The following is a 17,530-nucleotide window of genomic DNA, read 5'->3' as shown; positions in this document are numbered from 1 at the left end:
CAAGTTCGTACTACAGCAATTTATTAGGGTCGGAGCAAATAGAAGATAAGACAAGAACGCAGGCATAGTGATCAAAGAGTCTTCCCGTAAAGAAAGCCACATTTACTTAGAAACTGAACAAAATCCGATAATACGAAAACACAACAATTTGCATAGAGTGATGAAAATGTAAAAGTTGACAATTAATCAGGCTGAGGCACAGCAAATGAGGAAATACAGCTACTGCAAGCCACAGACGCCATACGTTTGTCACAAATGGAAATCTGTTGCTCTGACAGAGCAGGAAAAATATAGAAAGAAAAGAAATGCATGAAGAAAGCCTACATCACGGCAACAAAATGCATCACATAATTGAATGAACAAAAAAAAGTAGGGAAAATTTAATGATATGGTTCAAATACTCCAGAGTTGGACCACCTGACACTATTACTCAACAAAGGCAGAGATTGATAGTATCATCAATACATGTAAAGAATTCAGTATGTATTGAAGCCGTATACGTAGTTCACCATATTAAATAAGTAAAAGTATGACAAGACACCCTACTTAGTTACTCCATTGTTGCAAATGAACAAGTTACATAAAACAAAGAAAAATCAGAAAATGATTCTCAAATTAGACCTTTATACAACAATTACCTATATCCACAAAATTATGCTACAAATTAATACTCCAAGGTTTCAATATCTCCAATAGTAGAAAGTAGATCAATAACAGAAGCTTTTCATACATTGAAGAAAACATCATCACCATCATACCAAAGGAAACAAAACATAAGCAATAAATTGAGAAAAAAATACCCAAAACTAATATACACAACTGTGCAACTGAGGGAGAAACTAAGCCTTTCATTTAAAACTACAATAATAAGCATCCATGGTCTAACCAGTTAACATAAGCAACAAAGTATCCCATATTATAAACTACTCATTCAGGTCACTAGATCAAGTGGGGAAGGTGAAGGCCTATCCATGTCCAGAAAATCATCCACATATATTGACAACGTCAATGTCAATGTCAAGAAATCAACATATACTATAGCCGAGCATCAAAATCACTTCTAATCGAATCATCCATCACAGCACTCAGTCATCATCTTCTTCCTCCTACATCAAATTGAGCAAAAATTTACTGTCAACATAACTGGAACGTTATTGGTTAATGACAGAATTGAATACTTAATACACAACTGACCTCTCCACTGCCTTCCTCATCTTCCTCGTCATTAACCTCAGACTTTGACTTGTCGGACTCATCATCACCCCCTCCAGCCTGTTACAATGTGCAAAAGCCACTTTAGCAGTTTCAAATTTAACAATGGTATAACATCTAGAACATACTTGTCATAGGAAACAATATTTAGTGTTAGTAATTACAAGTGGGATTATTGCAATAAAAGTGGATTACCAATTTTCTGTTGTAGGCTTCCATTTTTCGTTCATATTCCTCCTTTCTCTTCTCTGCCTTTGCCACAAATGGAGCCTTTTCCTAATATATTAAATTTGTTTTGTTACATAAGAAGTTCGCTGTCAATAAGGATACACCCAAGCACAAAAGCGAGGCCAGATTATCAACATAGGGGCCTCAGATATCTGGAATCTGAAATATGTTACCTCATCACTCAATGACTTCCACTTATCACCACCAGCTTTACCAACCTATATTTGGCCGATTTACTGTATCAGAATTCATAAACAGAACAAAAAAGGATAGTTGAAGAGATAGCAAAAGAAAGAGCAACTTACAGCTGCAACTGATTTGTTGTTAGGGTGCTTTTCCTTGTATTGCTTCCTAAAATCTTCCCTGCAAATTTTATTAGGATGATACAACAGATTAGAAGCATCAACGATGAAGCAGACCAAATTAAAAAAAGAAAAGGAGGGGGGGGGGGGGCAGTATGGGGGGGGGGTGTCAGTAGGTGCTAATAGGATTTACATACATAAAAACAAAGAAAGCACTTGGAGGCCTCTTTGGCTTGTTTGGGTCCTTTGCTGCTTTCTTCTCCTTCTTTGACTGTTTCTTCACAGCAAGCCTGACATTATCATCACACGATCAATGATATTTTATAGCTCAATCGGAAAACATCAAACAAGCCAAAAAAAATGCTAACTTTATAAAAGAAACCAAACTAGACCCCCAAAAATAAAGGAAAAAGAACTGACCTATCAATATAATTCAAAGTATTTATAAAAAACGAGAAACAAAAACTTGGGTGATGATAAAAGCATTAAAACAGTAATGGATAACAAAATAGTTGCCAAGTTCTTCAAAATAATCAGACAGCAGTTTTCTCAAAAACTAATCACTTTATATCGCTAAGGAAACATAAGTTTGGAGAAATAACAGTCACACACATCATAGTAACTCTCATGCTAACTTAGTTCATCACCAGGCTCAGCTGATTAGCCTCTCAAGTTTCTATTGAAATGTTTATACATCAATAACAATCTATCTCATCAACATTCGATAATGAATGACAAACAATCAAAACAGAGTCAAAGGTACACCACAGAACTCATAAATAGAAAGCCTAGCTCATTTAAACTTGTCCCTAGAAATTTTTTAAGAAAGACAAATACAAAGAAATGGACAAAACTAATGCAAAAATTGTTAAAACAACAATGGTTAAACTAACTCTCAGGTCCATCAGTAAAACAACACTCATGTTAATTCTAATCATAAAGAAACAATCAATTAAACAAAAGAACAAACAGAAAAACAGAATAAGGAAGAGACATACTAAAGAAATGAACACATCTAAATCCGAGATTGAACCATTCGACACATTTACTGACTATAATAATAGACTTCAAATAAAAACCTCAAAACAAAACGCGAAATGAATTTAAAAAAAAAAGAAAAGAAAAAGAAAAAAACGAAACGATAACATATAAAAAACTCACGAAAATAACTAGACACATCAATTAACACATTAAGCACGGCGACACACGACCTACATCTACGAAACAACAAAAAGCAAAACAAAATCCACAAAAAACAGAGAAGAAAACATCGCTGACCTGCTGTCGGCCTTCCTCGAATCAGCCTTAGATTTTCCACCCTTCATGACGAAACACTTAAAATAAAACAGAGAATCAGACAAACAAAACAGCGAAAAACCTAACAAAATTGCAGAAAAAAAAAAGATAGGCAAAAACGAAACGAATCAGCTTATTCAAACTTACCTTAAGCAGTAATAACCTAGGGTTAGGTTTAGGGGTTCCCTTGGGGGTTTTTTTTTTTCTCTTATTTCGGGGAGAGAATGAAAAACAAGGGGGCGGGGAGAAAGCAGATATGGCGTGAATGTGATTATTAAAAGGGGGAGTTGAAAATATTGAAAACTGACCCTCCAAGTCGCGAACCCACTTGAATATCAGCGGGTTTGTGGCTTTAGGCGGGATCTAAAATTTTCCGCCACGTGATTGACACATTCTATTTGGACCGCCCTCTCTTGTGTTATATTTTATGTGTGTGTAATTTTTATAAATATTATTTAAAATAAAATATTTATAAAGTTGTATTTCTAAATATATATATATATTCAATAATAAATTAAATTCATAAAAAATAATGACAAAAAAATAGATGGAAATTAAAAATATGACTATGGAAAGATAATGGGGGAGTTAAAAATTAGATGAGTGTGTGGAAAGTTAATAAATTAAATTAAATATTAAATTGAAATACCAAATAATTGAGTTATCAATTCACCTATCTTCAATTATATATAGTATAATATAAGAATTTTTTATTGGAATAATGAAATTACCCATCGAGGAAGCGATGAATAAGGAAAAGATAGGAAATAAGTAAGCTTTACATTCTAAATGAAATATAAATTCTTTAAGATGTACGGAACTCTTTGTAGTCGTTTTTCAAAAAATGAAAGAATTAAATTTCGTAATATGATATAGTTTATTATTACTTCCAAGATTTATCCAAACTAACCTCAAATAGGAGGAGCAAAGAGCCCCTCATCTCTACATTGATGTGTTGCAAGTAAAAGCCACTGATACTTCCACATAAAAGCCAAAGTTACTAATGCAGTTTTGGTTTTCAAACAATTTAAGATTATGATTTTGGTTTTTAAATTATTGTTCTTTTGGTATTTTGAGTCTTTTCATTAATAAAAATCGTTAAAAATTAATAAGGGTTTCATTTGAAAGGGGGAAAAATCATTTTTCTCTCGTTTTGTGGTATTTTTCAAAGTTTGGTTCAATGCACTCATTTATGTCATTTTTCTTCAAGCTTCAAGAGAGAGAAAATAAATATAATGAATTTAAACAATAAATTTTTCATATAAGCTTCAAGAGAGAAAAATGGCTATTTTTTTCCCTTAAAATGAAGCTTCCATTAATTTTAGTGATTTTATTAACGAAAAGATTAAAACCACTAAAAAAACAACAGTTTGAGGACCAAAACTGCAATTTCAAATTGTTTGAGAATCAAAATTACGTAAAAAAAATTATTTGAGAACCAAAATCGTAACTATCCCAAATTAGGATAATGATAACCGATTCATGTTGCAGGATCCATGTGGAGTTTATTCATCAAGAAAAAAGCAAAAATCCTATAAGACACCAGCAAACAGCCCTCTCAAGCCACAGAAAAAAATCCATGAAACATACTAAAGATCCACTCGACTTATAACAAACATAAAAAGACTGCATTTGGAGTATGGTAATACAAGTTCAGCTATGAAAGGATCCTCTAGCAAGTACTTCATCACATCCTAGAACCCCTTAAGGAAGCTCCAACAGGAACAACATAAAGAAAGAAGCTCATAATGATGTAATTCTTGTCCTTAAACTAATAACCTCGAGCGAGAGCTAATAAAGAACGAGTAACGAATATAGACAAAAGGTTGACCCTTGCTACATTCCTTAGTTTCTCAGGAATGGACAGCTTCCTTAACAAGATTCTTGCTCAATCCTCCGTGAAATGTTTTTCTGACAAAAGACTAGTCCGTCCACCCTCATTATCGCAGTAGCAATCAGAACCTCGAACAAGTTTCAGCATGAGAACAGCTGATCTTTGATGTCTAATCACTTTGTTTATTAGTCATCAAGTGCTTGTGACTAGATATCATTCGACAAAACCCCGGAACAATATGAGGAAAACAGTCATTAAAAGTACAAAAGGGGGCTTCAGAAAGCATTGCTTTCTATTCACTCAGCTACGACTTATTAGTTGTACGGAATCCCTAGAAGATAGCTCATGCTAATAGAAAACCTTCGATCGACCTGAAAAAGACAAGATACTGGTTTCTACATATCTGGCTCTTTCTGACATAAAGCGCAAATTGAAAAGAACACTATCAGAACAAAGCTTGTTTTAGGCACTTCACTTTGCGCAAGTACAGAGGTGTGGAGCCTAAATGTCTAATCCAGGATCGTGTGCCTGAATAAGTGATCAGTAGTTTTACTAAAAAAATGGAGAAAAGATAAGCTAATAATTAAACTACAGCTACGTGGAGAAACCAGCTATAATTATTTGGGGTTCGTCCGATCCTTCTGCACTTGATCATAAGCATGCAGCAAAGAAGCTCGTGTATTTGATATCTCTACCAGCATTTCGAGAGCTTCCAAAGTAAAAACAAAACAGGTCAGAGAATGAATAGAAGCATGCTATTGCAGACACGGTACTAGGTAAAGAATGCGAGGTTTACTGAGGGAGCAGTGCAGAGGTGAACATTGGAGTTGCAAGGTCAATTAAATATTCTATAACTTGGCATCAAAATATAATTTTTTCTTTCTGAAAAACAGAAAGGAAATTACAGCAACCCATAGTCCACTACGGCTTTCTTATCGAGGTGCCATTTGGTGTCTATTGTTGATAACGTAATTTCCACCCATAAAATGAAAATGTGAATTAGTGCTATTTGACTCTCAAACAATTAGCAGTTTAAGAGGAAAGGAGGCATGCTGCTACCTGTCTCAAATGATAGTTGGGTTGCACGAAGCTTAGGAGAGACAAGAGTTCCAAACATCGATAGTGTTTTAAATCTTTCTTTCTGGGCCTGCAAAAATAGTTTCTGGATCTAAATAATTGATTCCAGATACAATAGTTGCACTTAAACATCAAAACCAGATCATATAGTGAAGAAATCATATCTAGCCTGATCTGTGCCGAACTTAGTCCCTGGACAGTTTGGACAGCATGTTAAATTGCTTAAAGTTATGTTCAATACTGGTCAGGATTACTGACTTATTTGCAACAAGAAAAACATGTGTTTAAAAAAATACCCAAAGGAGCAGTTGCTAGCTTACCTGATTATCAGTGCCAACTGGAGATGCACCACCTTCTTCTGTCCTTTTCTCCTGAAGTTCTTTACAAGCAAAAACACAGAAACTAGCAAGTAAGAGAAGGCGGGAAAAAAAATATTGTGACTGTTAAGAACGACTATCAAGTAAGAGAAGGCGGTAAAAAATAGTAAAGTCAAATCTGGTTTTCTCTCACAAACATCTTTTGACTGACAAAGTAATATCTTCTGGTAAGAACTAAAGCTTTATACAGTTATGGAATCATAAAATGCTGAAAGAAAAGTTTGGAACTCTTTTCCAGGGGGCAAAGAAAACAAGAACTAAGGCACAAATACTGATGTCTTCCTGAGTTCACTTGCAGTCTACCCAAGGAAATTCTTCATAGAACAGTCAATTTATGAATTTGAAACCAAAGGAGCAGAGTTCCAGGATGTACCCTGATGCCGATGTCGTGGGCCGTCAGACTTGTTCTGGAACAGTTCATCCTCCTCAAATTTGCCTTCCTCAGAATACTTTTCAGGATCATCTGAGGAAGCCCATTTGCACAATTTGAAGTGCGGCAAATCTGAATTCAGGCCAGCCGGAAAGATTATTAAAATCCTTTACAAAGGCATGATAAATACTAATGCATGTTTTCTACTGGTCACATTGTGGGAAAATGTGAGGAATTGGAAAAGTTTCAGAATGTAACAAAGAGAAGCGGGGAGAAAAATAGACACTTCAAGTTTAATTTTATACCCTTGCGTCTGTTCTCTGATTCTTATAAATTCATATCTCCTAAATTTGATAAAGTGAAAATTCAGGCATTAGACCTCCAGACTAATTCACATAGTTTCAACTGGTTTTTTAGAACTGACTTTGAATCTTATAGTTTCCCTGTATAGCATTCAACCAGGATAATATTTTTTTCTTGCAAAGAGAAGATTGAATTAGAATACCATTATTTACTTGCACTGTTGTTGAAGCATGGTGAGATTTGAGGTCAAACAAAGCACAGTTGACACGCGAAGCACCCATCGAATGTCGAGCACTAGCTAGCTCCAACCATCCCTGCAAAACACAGAATTTAGATATCATAAAGTGTCCCTTTCTCTAAAGCAAACCAATCTTCTGCTTCCATATAACAAGGGCACATAAGAGGATCAAAATCAACAAAAAAAAAGAGCTCTTTAATTAAGGGGCATAAAATCGTGGACTAAAATCTCAAATATATAATGAAAACCTAATCTCAGAAAGCTGAAGCTGCTACATAGGGAAGATATTATATGCTGAATATTTCATAAGAATTAACTGTCCAAATAATTCAATTTTAGCCACAATGAGAAGCAAGAGACCACTCCAAACACATACATCTTTCTTTTCTTTCCATCAAACCCTCCACATGCTTCGAAACGATTACTTCTCAAATTGAATTACCAAGATTACATCTTTTTGTGTAACAATCAAAAGGGTGTGTTAGAACAAGATCCAGGCAATAAATGGTCAATCCATTGAATCAAAGATTCGGGAAAAAAAAAAAAGACTGGAAATTACTATTTTCATGACGTAAATACAAAAAGGGATCAAGAAAATCAAACTGTTTCACCTGGCGAAGAGCTGAAGATAAGGAATCCATAAGGATTAGGTAAGAATCCACCGAGTCCAAGAAATTCAATATATGTTGTTCACCTTCCGCAACTTCGTTTCTTGATTCGACCCCATTCTCAGAGCTCTGCATTTTCTAACAACAGATTCTGCAGAATTAGTCTGTATATGCTGAACTAGAGAAACAGGCAAAGATTGCAAGCCTCAATTATAACTCGTGTTTGTTGACGATTGCGGTGTTGCTGATTGAATGCTCACTTGGTGATGTTGGGGCATGCTGATGATTCGTATAACGAAAACTGATTCATCTTATGTTGTAATCTTTAAAATGAGGGATAATTACACCAGCTGGTTGAAATATTTAGTAGATTTTTTTGTATTTTGAAAAGTTATATCCAACAAAAATTATCTAATAAATAAGTTTATTCGTTAATAAAAATTTATTTATATTAATAAAAAAATTAAATAAAAATTTATATTTATTCCACTTAATTTATTATTAACTTATTACAGGTCAAATAAATATATAATCATTAGACCTACAGTAAGCCAACAAGATCACTGAGGTAAATTTTCAATTTTTTTGTTAATATCAACAAATTAGAAAAAATATTACTATATTGACATTTAATTCAAATTTTTTAAATTACGAAGAATATTATTTATAATTATCTCTTAAAATAATTATGGATGAGAAAATAATGTTCTAAGAATTAATTAGAAGTAATTAAAGATGATCAATTATGCAAATAAAAACTCTTTGATTATCTATAATCAAGTCAATAAATTTATAAGTAGGCTACCATTAATAGCTATGTGTGTGTACTTCATTAATATATTGACAAATAATTCAAAAGTTTAACCTCTTGAGCTTTTGCACAAGTACAATGGTGTTTTTGTTAGATTGAAAATTCCAAATACGTATCTAAAAATTACAAATACTCTATCTTGTAGGTTCGATCAATTTTGCGTGTTAAATTCCAAAAATATCAAATCTCAATTGTAATTAAAATGACTTTAGATCAAAATTTAGGTAAAACGTTTTTTATTATTTTGCCAGTGTCACATTACTTTGAAATGAAAATTACCAACAACAGAGGCCAAAAAAAAAAAAAAAACTAAGCAAGACGATATGAGGGAGACAATACATAGAGACGAAGAACATAACAACATTTGTGCTAGATGTTGTTATCTATTTGGTAGAATTTTAGTCATTTGCCAATATTTGTCTCGCTAATAGTGTAATGAAGAAAAGTGATAATTCGACCATCACCAACAAAAATAGATGATGGATCTTTTACACTTTTCCAACATTCACTAGCTGATATTTGTGAAGTCTTCATTCACTATGCAGACCATTCATATATTATGGTTTTAATTGATGTATCAACTATATGGTCGTACGCATTTTTGTTATCTTCTTAGAACTTGACGTTTGTGAGATTGCTTGCTCAATTAATTCAACTGTCGAAACTTGACTTGACTTGACTTGAGTTGATGTTGAACATATCGTGGCATGTGTTCATAGGCCGAATGCTCTTACAGAATCATTCATTAAGCAAATGCAATTAATTGAAAGATTATCACTAATTAATAACTCCCATTTGTAATGATTTTGTATTAGGCAGCACCAATATTTTGGGAGCAAAATTGCAATTTTCTCATGTGCAAGAAGATTAGTTGCAGGATGGATTAAAACTTGTTTCCATGCATAAATTGGAAAAAAATGCAGTGTTAATAGCAAAGCTCCACATGTATTGAGAAATGTCAAGAACACCATGAATCACATCATACCATGGTCTGTTTTCAGAAAAAAAAAATGTGTGAATAAATGGAGATTAGACATGCAGGTCTTATCTTATTTACAGACGAAGTACAGCCATCGATTTGGTCATGCACGAAGAAGCATCCAAATCATGCGTCGCATGGTTCCTGGAGATGTGATTCCAGCCTGTTCCGGCATCAGACACATTAAACATCGTCACAAAGTCCAAAACCTGACCGAAAATTTTGAACATTTCGACACCAAAAATCAGTTCTTGATCAGCAACAAATGCAGCATTCCAGTCCATCGGGGCATCAGGATGTGTCGACATTTCCTTCCAAGTAAGATACATGAGATCAAGCTCCCAGAGCTTTCTCACTGCTTTGTTTCTCCGGCCAATTTGACCATCTCCCTCACACCACGAGACAGACAGCATAAAAAGCCGACCCTTACAGGAGATGAGTTTTGGGTAGTACTCATGCACACGGGGCGGGCTTGGAGTGGTTTGGATCCTGACCCAGTATCCCCTTTCCATGTCATACCCGACAAGCTTATCGCTTTCTGAGTAAACGTAAAACATTCCATGACACACGACACCAGAACAAGCCACTCCAAAATCTAGAGGTAGCCTCTGGATCTCCGTCCATTTATTTGATATGGGATCATATATTTCACCAGAATCCAATGGTTCATCCCAAGACCCGAGACCTCCCACAGCAATCATTATGAACTTTCTACCATCTTTGCTGGATGAATTTTCAGTTTTTTGCCTGACAAACTTGCATGGCTTGATACTGGGAAACAATGAGACGTCATTTTCATCAAGAGAATGCCTAGATTGGCGTCTAACTGAAAGTCTGTGGGGATCCTCATAAACATCTGATACACCACCAACTCTTGGCCTGTAAAAGCGTCTGTCTGATCGATTTTGTTGGTTTCTAAAGATAAAACAATCTGGATTAACCTCTGAAGTTCCTAAAATCGGCGATGACCTGGCGTACTTCATAGCTGCGACTTTACGCCATGACTTAGTCAGGGGGCTAAATATCAAAACTCCTTTATGTGTCTTGAATGAGCTCCGATCCACCCTTCCAAAGTTAGTCAAGCTAGAACAACCACCAACTACGTAGACATCATCCTGGACGCTAGCAACAGAAAACAGAAACCTTCCTTTTAGAGTATGAGAATCTATCTTGTGCCATTGGTTTAGGGAGACATCCAATGCATGTATTTCTCCAGAACAATAGCCGTCCTTAACGACACCAAATAGAAATAACCATGAACTTTGAAATAGGCCTTCCCTCCTAATCTGCATGAACCGAGGCGTCGTAGTCAAGTTTCTCCATTTCTTGCAGACAAGCCGAGCATTCATGAGACTTGCCAGTGGGAGCCTCACCAAGCACATTTCAAGAATGTCGTCAGGTAGGCACGCATTCATGCTGTTGCTTTGTTCCACATCATTATACGCTAAGAGCCTTCTGTTGTTCCTTCTGAAGAATTTCTCCTTCATCCCATGGGAAAAGCAATCAACAACAGTCGTTTCCTCTTTTCCACAAATCGTACTATAACCTTTTCCTTCCTCACTTGCACTTGATCTCCTTCTAGTGCTTGGATCCCCAAGCTCTTCCCCCATGTCAGCACTTACTTTGCAACCTCCACCTCTGCCATAAAGGGTAAGACATCTCAAAGAAACACCAGTCATCTCATCCTCATCAGAACCTTCATTTGATATATGGTTCTTTCTTTTCAGTTTCTGGCTCACACTTCTGACAAGACGCTTCGATACGCTCAAAGACTCAAAATCCCGATCAATAAGTTGTTCTCCTGTTAATCTTTGAGAGGTCATCTTGTATCCTTATTCTACAACAAGAAATAAAAACACAAACCATCTAGCAAACCAGGTACCATTCATTCCCATCTTGTATATTGACCTACATGAACATGTTGGAGAGATTTTAGCCCTTATAACCCAGAAATGAAGCAGAAGATTGTACAAGGATGTTCCCAAGCGACAACAGAGTATCTTTCTTAATAGACAATCAAGAATTTTATCAGATAATTCAGATAGTTGCTCTACATGAAAATATACATAAATGCATATAATGAACGAGAGGGTCACAGGGTTGCATTTTGCTGTTTTTCCAAAGAAAACTTCTATCTACCTCGTGGTTCTTAGGGCAAACTCCACATTTGAACCTAGAACTCGGTTCGTTCTCTTCTTCAAGACAAGAAATCTAAGTTACTACAACTTTCAATTCCAGTGTTCTACTTCCAAAGAACTGAACCTCTAACAGTCAAGAACCCAGAAAAATCAAAAGGAAACTGAAAAAGAATTACAAGTACTCCTATAATGCTTGTATGTATACATACCCATGGGGGAAATCCTAATCTGTGAGCCTGTGCTCACACCCCTTCTCTCTCTGTGATGTGAGTTAAAATTCTGATTTATCAATGAAAAAGTGTTCCGGCAAGATGGTCACACATTTCAGAAAAGGGAAAATAAATCACCACAAAACACACACACATAAATGGAGAGTCAACGAGCTCAAGAAATCAAAACCGCAGATCCACCCACCCACTAAAACCCTGACCAAATTTCAGAACAACAATCAAGAATGCGTTAAACATCTCAGGAACACACACATACTAACACAGCAGAGACACAAACACCACCACATAAATGCAAGAAAATGGAACACACAAACAGAAAGCAGCAGGTGAATTTCAACAAAAATAAAAACCAGCAAGAAAAGGGAAAGAACCTGAAACGACATCCCCAAACACCACAATCCCAAGCTCACACCCCAGAGCCCATCTCAAGATTCACTCCAGAAAAAATCAAGGGCAAGCCCATGAGATCCAATCTGCATAAAAGCTCAAATCTTTAGCCCTCTGGCCATATAAAAATCATATAATTTATGGAGTGAACATGGAATTATCATGCTTGAGAATAATTTTTTCTTTTTTAGCATGATGGGCATTTTCTTTTCTCTCCTTTATGTTGGTTGGGAATGGATTTTTTTTTGGGAAAAGTGAAGTGGTGACACGACCAACCTGATAAAATTGATAATTGCAAAAGCGACATCAGCTTCACCTCTCTCTCTTTCTTCCAGTCTTTCTTCTCATACATATATATATTTGGGCACTTGCATTCTCCCTGCCGCCTGATCTTTTTTGTGTCTGGTTTTTTTGTTGATTTTGTTTTGGAATAATTACACCACACTATCTTTAAATTTAGTATAATTATAAGTAAATTTTATATTATTTAAAAAAATTAAAAATAATACTATTTATCAACCAAAACAGATCGAATTTATTGATTAGTAAAAAAGTGGAATGAGAATTTATTTTCTTTTATTAATTTATTACTAATATATTGCAGGTTAAATAAATATTTTCTATTCAAAATACTTTTATTAGGGGGGATTCTAATCTAGACCCAATCCAGCCGAACTTGAACCAATCATGTGGCAAGTGCAATACATTTGTCGTGTGGTTGATGTACAGTTCAGGAAAAGTGACCCACCAAACTTATTCTGTGATTGGTTTGGTTCGGTCAAATCTGATCTGGGCAAGAATTTTCATTCAACTTTTTTTGTAAAAAGGTATAATGATAGTTTGGTCAGGAAAAAATTTTGTTTGATGTCAATAATAAGTCAATTGGGATAGATATAAATTTTCCTTCATCTTTTTTGTTAATATTCACGAAAGAGAGTATAATGATCCCTTTGTTTTTTTCTTTCCTTTTTTTTATTTGCTGATGAAACTATTATATTGAATAGTCCCACAGACCACAGTAAGTTCTTTTTTTTTTTTAAGATAAATTACACCTACTCTTTCTGAGACTGGTTTTAATTACAAAAACATGTCATGTTATTTGAAAAATTACAATACAACCCCTCAGAAGGGTTAGTGTAATTTATCTCATGGGTATTTGTGTAAAGTTTCGACACTAAATAAGGAGGTGTATTTGTAATTACACATGGAACAAAAAAAATAATAAATTAATTTTACAAAAAATATAGGGTGTTCATATAATTAAGCCTAACTCGAGGTATGTGAATGTAATTTACCCATTTTCTTATTTTAGGCCATTTTCAGTCTAAGATTTTGCAACAAAACTAAGAAATTATTAATATATATGAATCCATTGTGAAAATTTGTCGGGCTATGCAAATATAACGGATCTGATCATTAACATGGATCCGATACATATAATTTTTTTTCTTAAAAATTAATGATGTCTTTATCTAGTAATTAAAAAATTAAGGTCTTATAAATAAGTTGAAAATTATAAGTTCGAGTTCCATTACACGTATTTCGCTATGTGAGTTTATAAGTTCGCTGTAATTTAATTCATTATTTTAGTCATATTAATATATTGATTCAACAAACATATTACGTAATTTTAGTCATATTAATATATTATGATATGTAGGGAGTAATATTTACTAATTATAAATTTTATATAATTTAACATGAGTCCTACAAATATAGGTATATATTTACTTTTAATAGTTACATGTTTCTTTATATTCAAACGTGTTGAAATATTTTATAAACTTCTATATTTTATAAAATATCTGAAAAGCTTAAAAATATTAATTTTATATTAAAAATAAGATTTTAAGGTATTTAGATAAATAAGTTGGCAGAATTTATAGAGCGTTTGGATAAATAAAATTTTAGAACTTATAATACGTTGTACACTGTTCTGTAATTTTTTGGAGAAAGAATTTTTAAAATCCAAATACAAAATGTTACAAGCTTATAAGTAGTTTTTTTAACAAATTAGTTCGGTTTTCTTCAAACAAATTGCAAATTTATCATTATAAACTCGTAAAACATCTTATATGATGTATAAATTTGTAATATCTTATAATTGAGTTTGGCCAAACAGCCCCTTAGCCACCAGCAACAACAAATAATTGATTTTTTAATATCAATTAAATACACAAATAAAAAAGTATAGTGAAATAACATAAGTTTGATTTGAAAAAAGAATATTATATTTTTCAAAAGTTTACTCCAAATTAAATTCACTAAGATTTTCAAATGGTTACATTTGAATTTAGTTGTCAGAGAAGCTAGCTAATTATATTGTTAAATAAATAAAATTTTAAAATATCAAAATACTTAATTGTTAAAGAATTTAAAAATTAAAAATTAAAATAGAGATACTCTAAGCATTTCATTAATTATGCAAAATGCATCCTGCTTTACTGTTACGTAGCAATAGAAGTCTTTTTATGCAACTTCGAGGGCGCTTTTTTGCCTTCCCCTTGCTTTTTCAGGGTAAGAAGGAGTAGAGAAGATGCCTCGAACCAATGTTTGAGGAGATGGGAAATGAGCATATCCCGATCATTCCTCTACTCTCTTTGGTCCATCCGATACTCAATTACTTTTTGGGTATACGTGTCTCATGAGCGAGATCAACCTAATAATTTTAAATGTCCATAATTATGCTTCTAGAAATTGCTAAAACGCGTGTTCTTGGATGTTATTAGATAAATGACAAGTACATAGGTAGTCCGAGTCCTAATATGCAAAAGCAAAACGTATGTTTTCAAGAATAGCGGCTAATCAATAAACATAAAATAAAAATCATTATGATATACAAAAATAAATTCAAATTATATTACTAACTAAGTTATCCAAATATATTATTTTAATAAAGAAAAGAAAATTCACACCACTTATCTAAATTTAAATAAAAGAAAAAAAAATCTTGCGCGACAAAATAGAATTTATATAGACTATCGAAATATACGTATACATCAAACCCTTATTTAAATGACCTTAATATTTCAATTTTATTAAAAATATCACTTGAAAATTATCAATTCACTTAACTTAAATATGAATTTGAACTAGAAACTTTTGCATTTAAACTAATTTGGTAGGGGTGGTTAGTTAATTAGGATGATGATTAAGACATATATATATAGGGGTTTAATTAGCAACATATGATAGAGTTAGAGGGGCCCTTTATTTATTTAATTATTTATTTTTTTAGGGGCCCTCCTCACTCCTAGGAATATTTATGGTGGTGATGAGTTAGGTAGGTTGCAATTAGTGTGGTAGATTTTAGATTGTGACTTGTCATTTGGTTTTGGTTCTTCCACATTTATGCAAACCCCTTCACCATAATTTTGGCCTCACTTGTTTTAGTATAACCCAATCACTTATATATGCCTTTTTTTTCTATACTTTGTACATTTCTTCATTTGACACTTTAGATTTTGTACCTAAACATGCTTTGTCAATAAATAGATTATAGTTATATTATAGGTTTCAATAATTAATAACTATAACAATTAATATTGATGCTTATCAGAGTCCAATAACATTTTATGAAATCGGAGGATCTTCTGAATGTTTTACTAGTATTGAAGGGTTGACCTACAAAATAGGGATTAACACTTTAATGAAAGCCAATGAAGTGTTTTGGAGCAAAAGAACAGGAACTATAAATAAAATCGTAAGACTAGCAAGCTGATAATGAAATATGTACAGATCGTGTATAAAATGGCAAAAGATTTGAACAAGTGCATTGAAAATTATGCGTGAGAGTCAAATTATAGTTGAAAACGAGTTGATGACTTACTTACCTTCATTGACCTACCTAGACTGGTATTTATAAGAGTAGGATGAGAATCGAGGAAACAATTGAGAGTGGTTAAGATATCCCCAAATTTCTTAAGATATCAATTTTCTTGTCATAAGATTGATCCAACTGTATGCCATCGTATGAACCCCACTCCAGAATGAAAGGAATCTGCCATATCAGCAATGAAGAAGGCGAAAATAGGGGAAGTGGAACAAACTTCATATAGCATACTACAACTGGCATAATTATCCCTGCAGATGTGTTCTGGTAGTGATGTGTCATTCAAGATGTAGAATGTGGCTGACATGTCGGCTGAGTTGGATGGGCTATTAGCAGGCTATAATTGGGTTTGGCTTGATTGTCGTTTCACCAGCAAGTTGAAGGTAATGTTGCTTCCTAGCCTATTGGTGCTGTGTTAATTTGGACTTAATTTTTTGGGTTGATTTGTAATAGACTTCATCTTTGGCCTTTGGAAAAGAATATTCGAAATATCATCAAATATTAAATATTTATAAGTAATTAACAACTATTACGAATACGTTAATGGGATTTGAATCGATGACTTTATAATTATTGGGTGTGGATTTCCCTAAGTTGGAATTTATTTGATGTAGGACCTTAGTTTAGCAACAGCATGAAGAAACTTCAACCAAAACAACATAACCTTTAGGAATGAAGTGATGAACTTAAGATTGCATTATTAACATGTCACTTTAAAATGGTATTTGGATGAACTTATCAACTTTCCTAGAACACTTTTTAAGATGTATAAGCTCTTATAAAATCCTACAAAAGGTTTGGAAAAATTTTCTAAAAAAGAGCTAGACCTAAGATTTTAGAAGCCTATAAATTCTTTGAAAAATATTAAAGGAGTTTCTAATTTATTTTTAAAATTTTAACAAACTCCTTTAATTTAATTACAGATTTGCTATTACTAAGCATCCTTATAAGCTTCATCACTTTATTTTGTCAAGCATTTCAAGAAAAATTTAAAATAAAATTTGCCATCTTATCTTACAAGACCTTTTTAGAAATTCAGTCAAAACGTCTCATTATGTACACAGGGTGAAAAAAGAAACTCTATTTCAGACAGGGTTTTATTACAACATCATGATATTAGATCTAATTACACGATATTGTATTATATTTGATAGTGTAGTACACATTTTAAGAAAAACATCCAATGACATCATAAATATAATAACATTTGCTTTATAAAGGAAACTTTGGAGTATCTTCAAAAGGCCAATTTATTAAAAAATACAATTTTTTTGGCATATATTTGCTACAGTATAAAATTTGTAGTTG

General features: G+C 33.4%; 3 protein-coding genes across 5 annotated transcripts; all 3 read right to left on the bottom strand.

The window, feature by feature from the left end:
- LOC105158880 (HMG1/2-like protein) lies at positions 829-3,344 on the bottom strand. The gene is made up of 8 exons (XM_011075782.2): positions 3,186-3,344; positions 3,021-3,076; positions 1,940-2,032; positions 1,746-1,803; positions 1,614-1,658; positions 1,408-1,488; positions 1,195-1,272; positions 829-1,106 (listed from the first exon to the last, which is right to left on the bottom strand). Exons 2-8 carry the CDS (start codon positions 3,065-3,067, stop codon positions 1,086-1,088), a joined length of 423 nt encoding a protein of 140 aa, XP_011074084.1. The 5' UTR covers positions 3,068-3,076; positions 3,186-3,344; the 3' UTR covers positions 829-1,085.
- On the bottom strand, positions 4,625-8,172 carry LOC105158879 (coiled-coil domain-containing protein 115). Of its 2 annotated transcripts, none has more exons than XM_020692222.1 (6): positions 7,849-8,172; positions 7,202-7,313; positions 6,700-6,828; positions 6,270-6,328; positions 5,932-6,040; positions 4,625-5,581 (listed from the first exon to the last, which is right to left on the bottom strand). In XM_020692222.1, the coding sequence occupies exons 1-6, from the start codon at positions 7,978-7,980 to the stop codon at positions 5,490-5,492; spliced, it is 633 nt and encodes a 210-aa protein (XP_020547881.1). In that variant the 5' UTR covers positions 7,981-8,172; the 3' UTR covers positions 4,625-5,489. The 2 variants fall into 2 exon arrangements, with proteins under 2 accessions (XP_020547881.1, XP_011074083.1); XM_011075781.2 differs by having other exon boundaries at positions 5,932-6,019; positions 7,849-8,170.
- On the bottom strand, positions 9,582-12,801 carry LOC105158878 (F-box/kelch-repeat protein At5g42350). 2 transcript variants are annotated; one of them, XM_011075780.2, is made up of 3 exons: positions 12,667-12,801; positions 12,375-12,476; positions 9,582-11,543 (listed from the first exon to the last, which is right to left on the bottom strand). In XM_011075780.2, exon 3 carries the CDS (start codon positions 11,456-11,458, stop codon positions 9,710-9,712), a length of 1,749 nt encoding a protein of 582 aa, XP_011074082.1. In that variant the 5' UTR covers positions 11,459-11,543; positions 12,375-12,476; positions 12,667-12,801; the 3' UTR covers positions 9,582-9,709. The 2 variants fall into 2 exon arrangements, with proteins under 2 accessions (XP_011074082.1, XP_011074081.1); XM_011075779.2 differs by lacking the exon at positions 12,667-12,801 and having other exon boundaries at positions 12,375-12,643.

This window comes from Sesamum indicum, linkage group LG3 (genome assembly GCF_000512975.1).
Source record: "Sesamum indicum cultivar Zhongzhi No. 13 linkage group LG3, S_indicum_v1.0, whole genome shotgun sequence".
NCBI classification, from domain to species: Eukaryota; Viridiplantae; Streptophyta; class Magnoliopsida; order Lamiales; family Pedaliaceae; genus Sesamum; species Sesamum indicum.
Note: the sequence above shows the minus strand (reverse complement) of the source record. Positions and strands in the feature narration are given on the sequence as shown.